The 20,000-nt window shown below is 44.5% G+C and overlaps 1 protein-coding gene across 1 annotated transcript in view; it reads right to left on the bottom strand.

Annotated features, from left to right (window-relative positions):
* sorbs2a (sorbin and SH3 domain containing 2a) overlaps positions 1–20,000 on the bottom strand; it is a 79,836-nt gene that overhangs the window by 41,898 nt on the left and 17,938 nt on the right. Inside the window, 2 exon segments of the mRNA XM_042056631.1 lie at positions 2,398–2,493; positions 3,991–4,046. Coding sequence (XP_041912565.1) covers positions 2,398–2,493; positions 3,991–4,000 — 106 coding nt within the window. The 5' untranslated portion in view covers positions 4,001–4,046.

Below are 20,000 nucleotides of genomic sequence, written 5' to 3'. Positions count from 1 at the left end.
TTTATCATTTCTATCTTTTCTGCCTCTTTTACAGCATAGTGATTTTACAGTAAAGTCCTGTCTCTGTAAGAACATACTGTTTAATGGTTAAGTCTTCTACTCCAAAGGAAAACCTCCATTTGTTCTCATGTAATGCTGTTTAAATCCCTTAGTGAATGAAATGGCTTAATGGCCTCGCGATGGGAGAAACAACACAACCTCGGAACAGAACCAGTCCCAGCTGCCCTGACAGTAAGCATTTGCTCACTACAGTATCAACTCAGTCTGCACTCTGTGTGTTCTAGCGTTAATTTTGTCACCTATTTTTAATTTAGTCTTAGTCTTAGTCTGGTGACGAAATGTCCTTTTTAGTCTTTGTCATATTTAGTCATTCAAATATCATTTTTGTTAGTCAAGTTTTAGTCGACTAAAAGTCTCGTCATTTTAGTCTAGTTTTAGTCAAAAGAAAACTAAAGGTATCTTAGTTTTAGTCCGTTTTAGTCAACACATTTTAGTCTCTTTTTTTTATAACAAATTTTTTTGGTTCTGATTACCATTTGAGTCAAATAGTGTTTCACACATCTCAATTTTCAAACAATATTGTGTGTCCACAGGGCTACTCGTCTGTTATAATTACTCATTCAGATTTTTTGTCAGTCAGTATGTTTACATGCACAGGTAAGTCGAGCTACAGTTATAGCTCGGCTGGGATTTGACCATAGACAGTAAAAGATTTGACTGTACCACTGTCATATTCGTAGACCAGTGTTTCTCAAAGTGTGGTCCGGGGATCACTGGTGGTCCGCAAGCTATCCCAAGTAGTCCGCGAGCAGACGTGGTAAAATATAATATAGATGAGTTGTTTGCAATATTGAACCAACTTGTATGTAAAAACAGTTCTGCAACACTGTCTATGTAAGATATGCCAGTTTAAATCATACAGTATGAATCCACACAATAAGCAAAGTGCAAAGACAATAAGCAAGGTGGTTCAGTGAGTAGGCCTATTGTGTAGATTAATTATAGGCTATTGTTGAAGTAGGTCTAATCTTTTTTTTTTTTTAGCTAGGGTTAGTTAATTGGTCCTGAAACTGAAAAAGTTTGAGAAACACCGTCATAGGCCAAACCCGGAGTATGTTTTACTCCGCCTCGCTAGATGGCGATATGCGCCCAAACACAACACATTCCCCAAACAGACTCTCCTTCTTAGCCATAGCTAACTTGCTAGCGAACTTTCCATATTAGCTTACTTGCTAGCAAACTTTGCATCATCAGTCTACCTAGTTAAATAGTTGACATTACATGATGAACATTTTCGTATGGACATTCTGCGGGATGGTAATTTGTATGAGAAGCTTCAACTTCTGGGTATGTAGCATTGTGGCATAAAGCTTAGGTAGTTAGCTTGCTAACTCTGGCAGAAATTGCAGTGTTCTTGTTCCATGTAGTTTCGTGTTGCAGCCACAGGGTTGCAGCAACAGCACGTAGACTAGCCTACAGGAAAGCTGAACGTATGAACTCATTCGGAATATTTTGAAAACATAACAGCTAGATATTCTGTCTTATCATTTTGTAGACGAAAATGAAGAGAGATTTATCTTAGTTTTTATTTCATGCAAAACATTTTAGTCTCGTCTTTTTTCGTCAACAATAATGCATCTTAAGATAGTCTTAGTCAGTGTTTCAGGACATTACTGCCGTCAAGTCATCGTCTCGTCTTAGTCATGAAAAAAAAGGTCGTTGACGAACATATTTCCTCTAGTCTCGTCTGACGAAATTAACACTAGTGTGTTCCCCAATGAGATAGGGCTTTCTGAAGCTCCTCCATCACCGTGAAGAGCAGCACCTGATTCACTCCAGTAGTGTGTGTGTGTGTGTCTGTCTCTGTGTGTGTCTGTCTCTGTGTGTGTGTGTGTGTGTGTGTGTGTGTGTGTGTGTGTGTGAGAGGCAGAATGGTGCTGAAGAGGGGATGAAAACTACGACAGAGGGAGGAATACACCAGGGAAGATGAGAAAAAGAGAAAGATGAATGAACCTACAACCCTAGGGCTGAGGACGGATGACTCATGGAGCATTGGAAAGAAAAAGAAAAGCAGAAAAGGATTTCTTTCTTTGCTTGGGTGAAGTCCAAGTGTCTAAAAATCGATCATATTACACACGGCTTCAACATTTGAAAATTAGAGCCACATTAACAGGATTATAGTATGGTGTTTGTGTACATACCTCTCTCTGTGTGTGTAAGTGAGTTAGTCTGCAAAACCTCTTAGTTTAGTGTGTGTAACTTTATAGCTAAGCATGTGTGTGCTCCATGCAGCCACATATGCAATTGTGTGTGTGTGTGTTTGTTTATTTGTTTGTTTGTTTATGTGTGTGTGTGTGTGTGTGTGTGTGTGTGTGTGTGTGTGTCTGTGGTTAGTACCTGCAGCTGAGTGCAGGTTAGGAGTGCTTTGGACCCTCTTGATGGAGGAGAGCGTGAAAGACAGTGAAGTGCTTTTGCGAGCACGTCCTCCGCTATCTGGGAAAGCGCAGCAGCCAGCCACCGCAAAGCAAACAGACACACACATGCATATACGCACGCACACACATACACACCATATATTCATCCAGATGTACACATTCACATACATACAAACTCATAAATGCACACACACACACACACACACACACACACAACTCACACACACATTCAGCCACATTCAAAAATGCACATACAGACACAGACACACACAGACACACACAGACACACAAACACACACACACACACACGCACACACGCACACACGGACACACACGCACACACACACACACACACACACACACACACACCAGGCATAGAAAAAGCAAAGCACATGCATTACTAAAACAACAAATCACCTGACAGCCATATAAGCCACAAAGGACCGAGACGACCAACCATTCATGATGAGTAGGACTGAATACTGCCACTTTTATGCAGAGGAAGCTTTTTATGTTTGTGATGGTTAAAATCATGTATAACCTCAAATATTATGGTGAACTCAAACCAAGCTAAGCTAAGAGCCACATGAACAATAACAACAATGTAACAACAATGTAATAAGTGATGCCAGTCAACAATTCTTGAACATCTAATTATTGAAATTCAAATGTTTCATTGTCAGTTGTAACCCTTCACAGCCCTTGTTGTAACACAGGCAGTGCAGAAGTGTCCAGGAGCCACCGCTGGACTGAAGTCCTACTCAACATGAACAGAGTCTTCAGGGCAGGCATGTTCAGCCCGCCTGTTTACTGATGCAAGATAAATCCTATTTTACACACACCACAAATCACCCAGCATGCAAAGCATTCAGAGCGCCCTGTTATGTCATATTACCATGGTTTATTACTGGGCTGCGTTGACAAGCAAACCTCACATTTGTCAAACAGGTTTTCCCTTAAATTGGAGCTCTTAGTGAAAGTCCTGGGTGCACTGTGACGCTTGGATCTGCAAATCACTCACGGTGAGTGAACAGCCAGCAAGGGAAACAAATTAAACCTGCGCTGGCAGAGGACAGGCAGAGCTGCCACAAGAGCTGTCACGCTAAACAGCATAACATATCAGTGTGAGAAAAAGCTACTTTATGCACTTTTCAAAAACTGCCTGGGCTCATAGCAGCTAGCAGAGCCAGACACTCAGAGAGCTGTTTCTCAGTCTGTGAACTTTTCTGTCACATTATGTGCCTGTATGTGTTTGAATAGAATTAGAAAGAGAGAGAGAGAGAGAGAGAGAGAGAGAGGAGAAAGAGAAAGAAAGAGAGAGAGAGTTTTGTACAGTAGGCTACTGTAGGTATGGTACTGTAGGTAAATGTCAAAAAAGTCTGTGATTCCGTATGTACTGAATGAATGAATGCCTATGAGTGCATTTACTGTATTTACCGCTTACATGTAATGGGAAATGGTTGGTGAACCAAGTCAGCAGTGAAAGGCTTGAACAAATATTGGGTTGATGGATCACTATCAGCCGTGAGAGCTGCAGCCACATCAGCCAACATACCTGTGTTCATGTTGAAGTTCTCTCCTTACAGTCGGGCCAAACACACATACACTTTCCTGTAAAAAAGCAGAGCAAAACAGATTTTCCTGTTAGCTTGACAGAAATGGTAACAGAGTATATTGTGGTGAAATGAGAGAAGAGGGGAGGCCCGGTTTGGGGAAACACCACACATCAATAATTCAGCAGCGAGGCCACACAGAGAATCCCACTGGCCCAGACGGAGGGAAACGCGACTCTGTTTCAGCATAAAACAGAGCACAGATTCTGGTCAATAGAACGGGAGTAGCAGAACGGCCAAGGATGGGGTGAGTGTAACCATAGTGATTCGACCTTCAGGCTGGAATCAGGGCACGCTCTGCTGCCCTCCTATCACTGCTGCGCTTCATCATAGGCCCTCGTTAAAATGGTGGGCAAAGTCCTCGTGCACAAAAGTATAGCGACCATGTGGCGTGTCTTGCCTAATGTATGGGGATAAATTGGCTCATTTATTTTGCACAGTTATTGAGTCAGCTTGAGTTGGACATCAAACTTTGCACTTTGTTCACCATTCAAACTTGGGGCCGGCTCCGGTGGACTTCAGGTTCAACACAGTGCACAGTGCTGCACTGCTGAGCACAGGCGGCATAAACCTGTTATGGCAAGACGGGTGGTAGGAGGACTGGGGCGGTGGGCGCTAATGGGTTTACCTGCCGAGTGTTGGTGTTGGCAGAGATTAAGGGTAGCAGGGAGGCTCAAAATCAATTAGCCACGACCCACACCTCATCAGGCTCTAATCCCCAGCCGCTCCCCATAACTCTGAACACAATTATCCTACACCCAGGCCTGCACTTAACAGCACAGCCATTTAGCCAGGCCCTGGAGGGAAGCCAGAAGGAGAGAGCTCTGTCAGGACCCCTGATCACTTAGGAGAAGGCAAGACACTCGCCTGGGTTCTGATGGACAATAAATTGAAACATGGCCTGGGTTCTGATGGACTATACATTGTAACATGGCCTGGGTTCTGATGGACTATACATTGTAACATGGCCTGGGTTCTGATGGACTATACATTGTAACATGGCTTGGGTTCTAATGGACTATACCAGGGGTCGGCAACCCGTGGCTCCGGGGCCACATGAGGCTCTTTGATCCCTCTGATGCGGCTCAGCTCTTGAAAATAATTAATGAGTATTTAATTAAAATTTATTTTATTTTAGTTTGTTAATTTTCAAAATGTAATATTCTAGGTCTATCTGAGTAATTTAGCCTAGGCCTATATAACTTTCCACCTCACTTGACTCCGTAACCGTAGCCTGCACAATATTGTTACATTCGCGGTTCATTGCCATGTCAATATCAAAATCACCGATTTCCCTCCATTTCAGTCAACGAGAACACTTTAATTGTTATTGTTGATGTGTGCGCTTGCTGTAGGCTAGAGTCAAAAAGGAAACGTCAGCGACCACAGCTTGCGAGCGCAAACACAAGGCTGAAATGGGAAAGTTTCCATCCGAAGACTGATTCTGAAAATGCGAAATGCTGCCCGTTATATATCGCACACTGCAACGAGTTAGTATTGCTGTGTTAACCCTGTTCGGTTCCACTTGCTTGTGAGAAATCTTTCTCACATATGAAAAATATAAAGACAAACCTGCGCTCACGTTTAAGGGCAATTCCGCGCAAAACTGTCACATCTACAACACCAACACAATGCCATGGTATTTAGTTGGCGTTATGGATATGACAGTTTTGCGTGGAGTTCCCCTTAAATGGTGACAGCCTCAATTCTTGCATGAAACTTCATCTCACTGAATATGAGCCAGCCAGACTCCAAGGCCATCACCAAATCTAATCTCTGGTAGGCCTAATGTTCAATTTCGCCAATGACATGTCAACGAAAATTGAGTGTTGTGTTGTTACTTTGCATACCATAGGACACTGGAAAAATAGGGGGTGGTGTTTAGCCTACATGGGAAGCCTAAGGCCTACAGTATACTTCTGTCATTCCACTTTACATTTCTTAAGTTACTTGCACAACTAGTAAAAAATGTATTTAAAAATTGAATGAAAGTACTGTACGTTAAATATCCAAACTTTTTCTTGTAACTGTCTTTATGTGGCTCTTCTGAGATTAAAAAAATAATAAATTTGGTAAAAGTGGCTCTCCAGGCAAAAAAGGTTGCTGACCCCTGGACTATACATTGTAACATGGCCTGGGTTCTAATGGACTATACATTGTAATATGGCCATGGATGGTAGCTACTGCATGTAAGCATAAGTGTGTGTCTGTGTACACCCTATTTCTTATACATGGACTAAGGCTAATCCTAGACTGTAGACTTTTTTTCGATGGAGAATTTTACTTACAGTAAGTCTAGCCTAAAGACTAGCCTAAATTTAATCCACAGCAACTCAGTGTTACTGTAATACTTGAAAATGACAGTTGTCATATAGTTAATGGAATGCAAGAAGTCTAGTCTGTTCTCATTTTATGGACACATGATCTAAGACTCCATGCTTCCATGTAAGGGACTCTGTGGAAGCATCCAGAAGGAGCTTGGTGATGATCTGAGAGTAATGTGAGGAACTATATTAGCATGTGACTGGCAGATGACAAGGAGCGGGTGAATAGACACTGATGCAGGTCTTAACTGCGCTAAAAGCTAGCTGTCTCCGAATGGGAAGGAGGGGTGAATAGACACTGATGCAGGTCTTAACTGCGCTAAAAGCTAGCTGTCTCCGAATGGGAAGGAGAGGGGGTCTAGGATAGCAGATGAACTCAGCGCATGTGAAAATAGCTTGTGGAATAAAAATAATCAACGCTATTTGATTCACTGCAAATGTCAAGCTTGCTGACACGCAGCGGTGTGCTGTCTACCCAGAGTCTGTCATAAGTCTGGGCACTGACATGTGTGTGTGTGTGTGTGTGTGTGTGTGTGTGTGTGTGTGTGTGTGTGTGTGTGTGTGTATGTGTGTGTTATGTGCCTAGGTCTCTGTTTATTCTGTGAGTGTGTGTACGTGCGTTTGAGTGTGAGTATGTGAATTGATGTGCCCTCATGTGATGACTGCATGTCCTATAGGGATGATCCATCAATCCCTATGACAGCTGCCAGTGATAATCTACACTGAAATGTATCGCAGTCATGGCGCCAGACTCTTACAGTAAGATGGAGCGAGTGATTAATATTAAACATGAGCTTAGCCTCACCAGGTGACTGTTGCTATGGCGTTCAGCTAAGAGACTGCTAGTAGTGGTATCCCTGATATGACAACATTGGCATGGAGAGGTGAGGATGGTATGTGTGTTTGTGTGTGTGTGTGTGTGTGTGTGTGTGTGTGTGTGTGAGATAGATAGATAGATAGATAGATAGATAGATAGATAGATACTTTATTGATCCCCAGGGGAAATTCAAGCGTGTGTGTGTGTGTGTGTGTGTGTGTGTGTGTGTGTTTGTGTAGATGCCCATGCATGCAGTTTGTGTGGTAGAGACACTGGGTGTGGGACAGCATGTTCACACACTAAACACAAATATATAGTCAATGGTGGGTGACATTGGTCAAGGTCTTAATGTCTTCAATAAATAAATAAATAAAATAAATAAATAATATATACTCATTTCATATTTGTATTCCTTGCCGTTTAGCTTTACAAGTGCAACATGTATGAGAACTCCTTCAAGACTGCTGGAAACTCTGGTGACTACCTGAATTTGGTTTAGAGACTGCACAAAAGGTGACTACTTTAAAGAATTCAAAAATTGCTTTGGCTACACTTTTTGTGCTTACTGCATAATTCCATATGTGTTATTTCTTACTTTTGACCTAATGTATTGTTCCACGATGTAAAAAATAGTCTAAATAAGGAAAAAACATGCATGAGTTGGTGTGTCCATACTGTTGTCTGGCACTGTAATTCTTTTGACGTGACTTGACCATCAAAGGCAGTCCAAGCAACAGGTCCACCTGTTTCTGGTGAACTTCTACCGCTGCACCATCGAGAGCATCCTCACCAACTGTGTCAGTCACAGTTTGGTATGGCAACTGCTCAGCCTCCGACCGGAAAGCACTGCAGAGGGTGGTGAAAACTGCCCAACACATCACAGGTTCCTCACTCCCCTCAATCGAGGCCATCCAGGGCAAGTGATGCTTGCGTAAGACGCGCAGCATCATCAAAGACGGTTCTTTCCCCAACCACAGACTGTTCACCCCACTCCCCTCTGGGAGGCGTTACAGATCTTTCCGCATCCAAACCAGCAGGTTCAGAGGAAGCTTCTTCTCTGCGGCTGTCACCCTACTGAACTCTAGCTCTGCATCCCAGTGACAACCAACAAACTAAACAAAATATATTATTCTTACTACTCTTATAATGTTACTGCTACTACACTGCAAACGTACAGTATCTTCTTATTTCAGCCTGTTGATGTTTTTCAGGCAACTGATTGGATGTTCAGTATATCTTATTGCTATTATGCTTCACCCCTGCCTTTTCCTTCTGACCAGATGTGAATGCCTGTCTGCAAATAAGATGCACTATGGGCCAAGAACATCCACTAGGGTGTTCAATTCATTAGTGTGAGTCCTTCTCTCTTGGTACTCCTGATGTCTTGGAGTCTGATTTCTCCCACATATCTGCATTAGAGCTTCATTTGCATTCCACCCACTCATTAAAATAATTCGGACGAGTAGCACTTGAATCGACTGCAGCATTAGCCCCAAATTAAATACCACATAAAATATTAAAGAGGCGCTTTGCAAAGCACTGCACATCATTAGTATGAAAAGGCCACTCCAGCAGAATATTTTAGGACAGTTTCCCAACCACCCCCAAACAATAAACAGACAACAATATTCCAAGGCAGATGACACGGAGCCTGAAGATTTGTTTACAGAATGTAATACATAAATAAATAACACTGGGAGCTTTGTTGCACAAAACAAGAATATCCATAGCTAAAATAAGAGGGATGCAGATTTAATGTTGTAGGTTTGACTTATTCAGCACAGAAATAAGAAAACAGAGAGAGAGAGAGAAGAAAGACACTTATGAGGCGAGCTGAAGTATACATTTGGTAAGATCCCTTTATCAGTGTACTATACCACTGGTGTTCCTCAGGCAAGGTACATCTTGAACCACTCTTCTTTAATAACCACAGCTCAAATATTCTGATCATTTTCAGGTGACATTGTTTTTTATGAATTTCTCAGTGTGAGCTCAGCTCTCCACGAGGCCAAGTCCCTGTACTCTATGGTACTGTATGTCTACAGTCTACTTGAGTTTCCTCAGATGAGACCACTTAAGCCTTAAAGGCTCCATTCAAGCATGTAATTATGACACCTCTATAAAGCCCCAAGGCCCTTCTGCCACTCAAGAGTCTCTCAGTCTGCCTTCAGAAGACACCATCTATTTGATAGCAAATGGGTGTAGATTGGAACAAAGTGGTAGAGAAGGAGGGAGAGATGGAGAGTAAGATTTGAGGGTGACTGCTCTCTGAGAGCAGTGACGCTGAAAAACATGGCTTTGTCACACGGTGTGACAGCGTTGACTGCTAAAGCACGACAGAACAAGAGCCACCCCATGTAGGGGGGCCCAGAGGTCAGAGCACTTCACTTCATCAGCCCAGCACAGCAGCTGGGAATCCTTCTAGAATGTTCCTAACAGCATCTCTTAATTAGCTGCCTGTATTCATAAGAAGCAATAAATTGGTTGGTGGAAATGGCAGTCACACTGTTGCAGTGAACACCAGTGGTGGTAATAATGGTGACCGGGAGAGAGAGAGGGAGAGAGAGAGAGAGAGAGGGAGAGAGAGAGGGAGAGAGAGAGAGAGAGAGAGAGAGAGAGAGGGAGAGAGAGAGGGAGAGAGAGAGAGGGAGAGAGAGAGAGAAAGGTGAAGGATGCATCATAAGCAGACAGTTTTACAGCGGGCCAGCAGATTGACTCTTAGTGCGTGGGAGTGCAGAGGCGTCTCCACGGCTCTCAGAGGACCAGTCAGACAGACAGAGATCTTTGCTCCCTTTACAGCCATATCCATGCCACTATACCTACATCTGCTGCTCACCACCACAGCTTATGTCCTTACCATCAACATGATAAATGGCAGGGATCTGACATGTCTGTGAGATTAACTTGAAGCTGCTGTCTGACAGCAGGAGTTTTTAATGGCTATTGGATGGGGTTTATCTTACACTAAATCCTATTAGCTTTTAAATGAAAACCACTATATTACAAGACTATAAGGCTGTGTGCAACTGCTAACGGTTATCAGAAAATATAAGTAAGCCAGCTTTTCTTCACCCACCGTGGCATCGTGTCACCCCCTCTGAGACGTGCTAATGAGAAAGTGACTATAAATAAAGAGACGTGAGAACCCACCACTCTGCCACTCCTGCCCAACAGGGGGAGCAGCTGGTGGCAGCAGCAGTGCCAGCCAGTCTGTCCGTACAGGTCTGAACTTGTGCATCGGTTATACTCAGAACTATAAAAATACTATTTTTGCATATGTAAATATACAAATACTGCATATGAGAGGACCTACTGCGTGAGGCATATATGGGCACTTTAAGTGTATGGGCATCTATCACTTATGAGCTGCTATGTGTGTCATGCTCATGGTCAACAATAGTAATAAATAGACTTAAATCTGAACTCTTATGATAATATTTTCATGTTTTCAATAAAACGCTGTTTAATATATCACTGCCAACCAGAGCCACCATTTGATTGCAGAGGCCCAATTTTTTGTATGTTGACAATACTTGGCCAATCAAAACTCCTGTAAGTCCTTCCTGTAATCAGGAGGTCTCTTAAGCAAGCACGCGGACACAGTGGCATAAGGGACAGAACACTGAGATGTTGATGAGACCAAATGAATCTCCTTGGCCATGACATCAGTAAAGAGTGGAGGTCTGGAGGAGGTCAACAGGACCAGGCAAACGGCCAGGGTCCACTGACGGTGCTTCTCAACACACTCTCAGGTAACACGTGCAGCGTCAGTCCTGTTTAACCACAAGTACAGCTGTACAGCCATAAAACCTAATACTAATCACGTCTGGGGGAAGAGAGGCAGTCCATGTTTTGAACTAAGCAATCGTTAAATGGACACCATTTGAAACCCATTGATTTCAAGCCTTTTAAGCCGCTAACAATCACAATAACAGAGCTCTCGCACATGTCCACCACTGCGCAGGGAAATGACTGCAATCAGCTACGGTTGGAAAACAAGCTGGAAATTCCATTTCTTTCTTCATGTCTTGGCTCTTTCTTATTCCTCCAAAAACAACTGCGCGCCAACACCATGTCATGTTTTTGAAGGCAGGCCGCCGATCCCCGTCTGTGAGAAGGCAGTTGTTAACATTAATTGTGACACAAGAACATGTTTTGGGAAAACAAATGACGTAATGATGACCCTAATGAACTTGGGTTACTATACAGTACGTGGCGGTTATTATGTATGTGCAAACTTAACACCTTACAATGCTTTATCAACACATCACCAGACACATTCTTCCTACCCCAAAGAGTAAGATCAAACCAAAAGGCTGTTGTTATAGAAAACACACAGTATTCCAATATAGTTAGCGATCCGCTTGTGATGTATGTGGGTGTTGGTGGTCTACCAAGTGTATAGCCAAAAGAATCTGCATGATATGCCTTTTTCTTCTCTCGTGTCTCTGAACTTATTATGATAATGCTGTTAAGATATGTAATGAAAGAACGGGACGCACATATCAAATATTTATTTACACAGGTGCTGGATGAAAACTTGCTGTCCAGGCCATGTCAGCACATTGTTCTACTTACTGGGCACAGTGGACATACAGTAGATGGGGAGACTGAGGTCATTTGCTGACATATTTCATGGAGCATGTCCGTGTGCCACAGTGCCCTATGAGTCTGTTAGAAGATGTGACGGACAAGAGGCAGTGTGGTGCTAAAACAGCTGTGGGACACTATTGCTTAACCTGAAAGAACAACAAAGCCATGTGTATTTGGGTATACCTCTTTGGGTATAGCCATGGGTATACCTCTCTCTCCCTCACTTGGACACACACTCCTAAATGCAAAGGCACATGCACTCTCAGTTGACCACAGGCTAGGGAGGTGGGGTGTAAATCAAGAGGTTGATCGTGCCCTGTCGTCGTCCCATGAACGCCAGATTATGAGATAGGGTTTCAAGGGGACAGACCAGTGGCGACACAGCAGCTGTGTCTATGTGTGCGTGTGTGCATGTGTGTGTGTGTTTGCATGTGCATGTGTGTGTGTGCAGGCGTGTTTGCCTGTGAGTCTGCATGCCTGCTTGTATTTGTGTGTTTGTGTGTGTGTGTGTGTGCAGTGTGTGTGTGTGCAGTGTTTTCCACAGAATTGAATTCTATTTGTGGTGGTAGGTTTGCAGAATTAACTCGAATGCAACAGTTTTTAACAAATTAGTGCAGCACGGTTATGATTCTAACCAGATTTAAGCACAATTTAGTACAACCAGGAAAATCATTGTGTGGTGGTCAATGTTGATATTGTGGTGGGCCGCCACAAATAAATCAATATATGGGAAACACTGGTGTGTGTGTGTGTGTGTGTGTGTGTGTGTGTGTTTGTGTGTACATGCACATGCCACTGACCACAGATGCATTTGTGAGGAAGCCTGCATCCTGACACACTGTCTCCTGACCAAGAGGGCCATCCCACGATGCCCTGTCACTCTTGTCAGAAGAAGTGCTGATCAGGCAGAGGGAGTGGAGGGAAAAGGGGGGATGAGAGATGAGAGGACAGGAAGAGAGGAGATGGGTGGAGAGGACGCCCTCCACAGGGAAGGAGTGAAATAAGATGGATGGAGAGAAGAAAGAGCAAGGGAAGAGAGGAGGGGGAGAGGGGGTGAGCGGAGAGGTGCGGGTGGGTAAAAAAGAACGGATGTTGGGACATGGCATGGCAGGAAGACAGGAGACAGGAAAGGAGTGCCACAGCTGACTTCCTGTGTCTCAAAATATGAACGGGACAAACATACGCAGACACACAGACACACAAATATAGATACACAACCATGTCCAGTCATGCCCAAACCCACCAAAATGCACAGTGTATATTACTGACCAGACCAGAGCAATTACTGCTGAATTTGCTGGAAGTCAAAGCAGTTGCAGACACCCTTTTTTACTCACACTCACACACTCAAACAAACACAAACACAGACGTATGCATGAATATTATAAGCATTTGCACAGCCTGTATTTGTGAGTGTGTGAGTGTGTATGAGCGTGAGCATGAATGTACTATGTATAACGTATATATGTTGTAGTGTCCGCTGGGGCTGATCCTGCCCTCTCTCTCGGTGTCTTGCAGAGATAAACAAACATACCAATGAAACCTGGTACGGCTCATAAAAAATCCCAGCATGCCCTCTAACACTCAACACCACTCACGAAAGCCACACCACTCGAGGCGGGCTCTGATCACTGGTACACCACATGCTGATTGGCAAATCCCAGAAACGGGAGCAATCAAAATGCATGCCGATTGGATGAGTTGGAAATAAAAGTGGAAATAGAGTGTTCTCATTGGACCCCATGCTTTTTTCTAAATTTATCCATGACCCTTCTCGTTTTCAGAGCACTGGAGGCGCTCATAAAAACCCAGCAGTGGTTTCCTGACACTAATACTCAAAAGACAGCCACCTAATGCCACGCCGGGTGATATAACAGAGCCTTCTATTTCCCAGAGCCCCTCTGACTTCCTACGAGTTACTGTTTTACAGGGCGACTATTAAGTCCAAAATTACACCTCATTACACACCTTACACACATTGTAAAGCGAGCAGGTCAGTATCTCTGGCTTGTTGTCTATGCCTGACTGCATATGTGTGAGAGGGCACGATGCATGCTCTCCTAACACGAGACTAGACTGCATCTCGGACATCTATCAGTGAAGCATCCTCGCATCAATCAAGGGCTAGTGTGTCTGCGTGGGCCCAAAGAAAGAAGCCGGGCGGCCTCTTTAAAGACGCAGTGACAGTGACAGTGCATCAGCTTGATGACTGCTTTTATGGGTGTCATAGAGACAGTTTATGATCCGGAGCTCAGAGCAGATGCATCATTTAAAAAAAGATGATCGCGTGTCACCTCACTCCCTCTCACGAGCAAACATCACAGAATACACAACACTTATAGAGAAACACACACACACACACACACACACACACACACACACACACACACACACACACACACACACTACACAAATACTTCCTCTGGGAACTCCTTACATTGAATGATAAATGCTTTGGCTGACATGTCTGGTCTAGGAGTAAATCACATCTATATGACACAAGTGGTGCCACTGAGCTAGCTGGAATTCTAACTCCCGAAATATTTTTATACTGTTCGCTATTTTGATGGATTTAAAAGGATCTGGTGATCGCTCTTCGTCAAGCTCCAAATCGTAAATTTTAGAGTGTCAGATATGAATCATAGTATACAGCAGAAGGGAAAACACAGAAAAAGAAATCTAATATTCCCTAAAAGTCTGGTGAGTGTGGCCTGTTTTTCTTTATTTAATCACTCTGTGAAATCTCTCGAAAACAAAACAACAAGCAAAACCAAATCGGGCACTTTAATGACCAGCCCAGTGAACCAGATACAAGCATACTTCTCCAAATTTCTCAAACCTCAAAAACGATGCTGTTTTTGCTCTCTCTCTCTCTCTCTCTGTCTCTCTCTGTCTCTCTTTGTCTCTGTGTCTCTCTCTCGCTCTCTCTGGTCCATTCCTCCTCTGGACTGTCCTGTGGAAGTCTGGACGCCGCCTCAGCACTCCATCTGGGCCCTTCATTTATCCGGGGTGGCAGCACTGGTGGTTTATCCTCTGATTGTAATTTGGCGACCTGCGGACTCCTCTGGGCCCTGAGTGTAATTAGTGGCCTCAGAGAGCCGGGGCCCCTTCACTGAACAGGCCACAGAGAGGGCCCTCCACACTCACCACACAGATTCATTAGTGGACCAAACTACCCTCAGGGAAGTCCCAGTGGACAGATAAAACCACCCTGTATTGGGGATGACGTGCGATGTGTGTTTCGTGGGTGGGAAGGAGGTCTATGTGAGGAGAGAGGCCAGCTCCTTGGGGAATAGACAGCAATTACATTCTAAACACACACACACACCCACACCCCCCCCCCCCCACACACACACACACACACATACACACGAACACACACACACACACACACACATAGTCAACAACGACAATGTGACTAGATTTGTCACAGAGAGAAATTGAAGGGAAAAGAGAAAGTAACACACACACACACACACACACACACACACACACACACACACATTCTGTGGTGCTTTGGGATGATGGGGCTTCACTGGAGAGCACAGCAATACAGTAGTTGCCACTCAGCAGAGCAGAGGCACCAAAGCTCTGTGTCAGTGCATAAAAGCGACAGGTCTCTCTTTCTATCATTCTCCCTCTTTCCCACATCAAACTCAAAGCCTCGTTTCCTTCAGGAGCGCTTGTCTCCCAGTGTTTCTTTCTGTTCCTCATTCTCTTTAACAATCTTGTTCAGTCTTTACCTCAACGTCTCTCTCTCTCTCTCTCTCTCTCTCTAAAGGACATTCTTTTCGTTTCTGTCAGAACAGCTTCAGCTCCGCGCTCCCTGGGCTCTGTCACGGCCGAGAGACGTAAATTGTCTGACGCAGAGCTAAGACAAGCAGCGAGAGGACTAAATGGGGACCATTTGGACAGTATAATTTCCACATAATGAACGAGACCCATGTGGCTTTGTTTGAGACCTGCTGTCTTTTCTGAGACTGGGAGTGCCTAAAACTATAGTACATATTTAGAGCATATGCACATATGCTTATGGCAGGATGTCAAAAACATACAGCTCTCATATACATCTTGGTGTATATGTAGAACTCTAAACCACAAGCATGTCTACTGAGACAAGCAGGCCCTACACACATGCACGGAGGAGGGGGGGGGGGGGGGGGGTATAGCGCGCAGGAGACAGAGCTGGAGGCTGGCCTGTTCTTCAAAGGTCATGACTGCACAAGGCCACTCAAGTGCATGCCTGATAATGCAAACACACACACACACACACACACACACACACACACACACACACACACACACACACACACTGCATATAAGTGTGTGCTAACATAAACCGATATGATGTACACAAGCCAACAGTACATACTTACATACTAACTCACCTACACACAACGACACAATAAACCTACACGACACCAGGGCACAGGCATGCACACGCGTACACACTCACACTCCTTCAAAGGTTAGGAGTGCACACGGTGGCACTTTGAGAGGCTCACTCACAGGTTGCCACCAGCTCCATCGTCACTCCGGCTCCTATTTTAGGAGTCCGCATGGAAAGAGGCTCGCTGATAACACCACTTAAGGTATGGCCTTTTCCAGCCGCCAGATAACGTTACACCTATCTGTACTTACGTGCTTCAATTTTTGATAAGTGTGAAGCATTTCTGGAGGGGGTATTTTGGGGAGGTGAGGCTCCTCGGTGAAAGGAGGAGGGGGGGGGGGGGGGTGATGGCATAACAGGAGGCTATTTCCCAGTCCACTGGTTCAACGAATTTCCGCAAGCTCATACTCCCTCTCCAAAGCTGTTGAAGTACTGTAGAATGGTGTGGTATTTCCGTATTTAAAAGACGCAAGGCAAAAAATAGCCTAGGATTTGGGCATGCTTCTCAGGTCACCCTCTCCCCCAAATCAGTGCGACTGCGCCCACTCTCCCTCCAAGCAGCCTAAAAATGCTCTCCGTCCGGTTCCAAGATAAACCCCTGGATGAGACAGAGCCGCCGCTGGGGCCCAGTGGACAGGCCTGGCGATCCGGAGCGCGGCTCCAAAAAAGGCCGGATCTGTTTCACGTCCGCCTGCTCCCGTTCCCTTTCTCTTGGCCTGGCTGGGCCCGAGCCAGGCTATTTTTATGGGTCATCTTTGTGGGAAATGTGTAGACAGCATGGACCCCTGCACAGGGAAGACCGGGCCAGACGGAGGCCTGAGGACACAGATGATTAAGAGCACCAGGGGCATGGCTGCCATTTAACATCCTGGAGTGGATCAGAACATCTAGGAGTCCACTTTTTCTTTATCCCACCATGTTTTTTTTTTTTTGTTTTGTTTTTTTGTCAAAACACATTCTTTTTTCTAATTTTGTTGAGCCACTTTAGCTCTTCTGGGATGAGGAAAACAAGGCAATAAAACAACGCAAATATCCTCTTTGCTGTGCCATGCGCGGCTGTGTAAAAATAGTCACTGGTGTTAGTGGTATGACATCTTTACTACTTGTCCATGGAAGACGGACATCAGAGGTTTCTACTGTGGATGCAGTATGTGGGTAAAGCACTGAGCAGTCAAGGGTTTCTTTGTATACATCTGATGCTGATGCTGATGGTGTGTGTGTGTGTGTGTGTGTGTGTGTGTGTGTGTGTGTGTGTGTGTGTGTGTGTGTGTGGGCAATAATAGCCACTCTACAATTGTGTCCACCTGCAGCCAAGGATTTAACATGAACTCACAGAACTCACATGACATACTGCACAACAGACAATAGTGCATGTTTCTGAACCAAAATGAAACGCTATGTAAAAGAACACCAAAAAAGAGGGGATAACTGCATCAGGAAATAGATGGAAAAGAAAACAGCAAAGGGAGAGGAAAGAGAGGAAAAGAAAGAGAGGAGAGGAAAGAGAGGAGAAGAGAGGAGGAAAGAGAGGAGAAGAAAGAGAGGAGAGGAAAGAGAGGAGAATAAAGAGAGGAGAGGAAAGAGAGGAGAATAAAGAGAGAAGAAAGAGAGGAGAGGAAAGAGAGAAGAAAGAGAGGAGAAGAGAGGAGGAAAGAGAGGAGAAGAAAGAGAGGAGAGGAAAGAGAGGAGAATAAAGAGAGGAGAGGAAAGAGAGGAGAAGAAAGAGAGGAGAGGAAAGAGAGGAGAGGAAAGAGAGGAGAAGAAAGAGCCACAGGAAACCAATGCACCAGAGAGAGAGAAACAAAAAGGACCTTCGCTGAGGATGCAAGCATTCTTATATAAGCAACACAAGTTCCTTTAGGGACAAGCACATTGGTGAGGGAAGAGAACAAACCACTCCTCAATGTTGCCGCTGTGGTCATGAAACACTTGCCATGACCTGTGGATAATTAATACTCAGTGCTAATTGGTGGTAATTGCCACAGCCCATTCGGCCGCAAAAAAGCCCCACACAATGTTGGCAGCAGAGCCGCAGCCTGTGTCTATAGAGAACACAGCACTCCATTCAAAGCTCACTCGCGTCTTTTAATAGCGGTCAGCCCCAGGAATCCGCTGTGGACGCAGGGATCTTCATTAACTTTGCATGTGTTATAATGGACCTTTAGTGGGAAAATAAAGCACCCGGCATCCGCTGTAAATGTACTGTAATCGAAATTTCCATTTAGTTTGCATGTGCATTCAGAGAGAAAGAAAATGAACTGATTGCACAAATAGACATTTACTGTACCATCATGTGGAAATCTCTTATGAGGTTGGTTAGAAAGGAAACAGATGGAATTTGAGGGGGGAATGAGGACAGTTTTCAGATTTTCAGACCCAACATGGAGAGAGGGAATGATTGAGAGAGAGAAAGAGAGAGAGAGAGATAGGAAGAGAGGAGAGAGAGAGAGAGAAAGAGTGTGTGAGAGAGAGAGAGAGAGAGAGAGCAAGACAACAAGAACTATGGGAAACTTAAAAGGTGGCCAAAGAATTTCACCTTATAATGGGGTTGCCATGGTGCTGGTGTGCTACTGGTCCAGGGCTCTGACCCCACATGACTGACTGGACGAGATGTTTGTGTCCTCCACGGGAACAAAACAACATTTACACTGCGCTTCACTTCCCAATATGGAAAAATCAAAGCCCTGCTCACAGGCGGGCTAGACACAACACCATGCTGGCTTGCTTCTGTTTTCTCTCCTTCCACGTGACTCTTTCATAATGTGAATTCTGACTGGATGTTTGCTTTAGTTCTTTATCAACAATTGCTTGTTTTTGTGCCCTTGAAAGCCTGTGTCTGCCTCCTGTGCTGACTGACGATCTGTCAGTCTGTCTGTCCAGTATCTGTCTATCTAATATCTAATCCTTCCACTCATCCACTGCAGTATAAATCCTTCTCCTCTCTCTCTTCTTTAATCTTTCCTGCAAGCGCCACACCATTCTTCTGAAGACTATCCTCACTGCTCTCTTTCTCTCTCCCGTTCTAGAATCTTCATGACATCACCATCAGCCTCTTCATCTACACTCCTCTCTACCTACCATACACCTCTCTCTGCTCTCTCTCTTCTCTCTCTCTCCTCTCTTCTGTCTCTCTACTCTCTTTCTCCTCTCTTCTGTCTCTCTACTTTCTCTCCCTCTCCTGTTTGGCTCTCTGTCTGGCCCCTTCCCACCCCCAATGCTGTGTGAATTGTTAAATAGCCCTCAGGTCATCAACACTTCACTTGGAAAGGCCATATGCATACTTCTGAATACCAGCCTCTGTTTTCACTCATCTCCCTCTTCCTGTCTGTCTGCCTCTAGCCATCGCTCTCTTTCTTTTTCTCTCTCTCTTTCTCTCTCTCTCTCTGTACATCTCTGATTCTCAAACTATAGATGGCTTGGATGGTTTAATAGGACTTGAGTCATCAGTGATTCCATTCTCAGTACACAACTAAACTCTAGGCCTGCCTGTCTCTTCTCCATCTCCCTCCATCCCTCTCCCGCCACCTTGGCTGCCTCTGCTGCCTCTGCCGCCTGTCTCTCTCCGTGGGACTCTCCAGCCAGCAGACAGACTCTTGTCATCAGCAGTATTTCAATCTCCCAGCGGCCTGTCTGCACGCCATCGCTACACGCTGTTCCTCTCGGCCAGTAAATATGCCAATCACCAGGTGTGATCTCCTTTTAGAAAGGCAGGGGGCACCAGTGGGAGCCAGACGGGTTTTATATTTAGCTAAGTATGTTTAAATATGATTTTATTTTAAGTTGTGAATGCACAGCACAGACTGCTGTTAAACACACATCCATTTGAAT

Source organism: Alosa sapidissima, chromosome 1, assembly GCF_018492685.1.
Source record: "Alosa sapidissima isolate fAloSap1 chromosome 1, fAloSap1.pri, whole genome shotgun sequence".
In the NCBI taxonomy this organism is placed as follows: Eukaryota; Metazoa; Chordata; class Actinopteri; order Clupeiformes; family Clupeidae; genus Alosa; species Alosa sapidissima.
The sequence above is the reverse complement of the archived record's forward strand: the minus strand, read 5'-3'. Positions and strand labels throughout refer to the sequence as shown.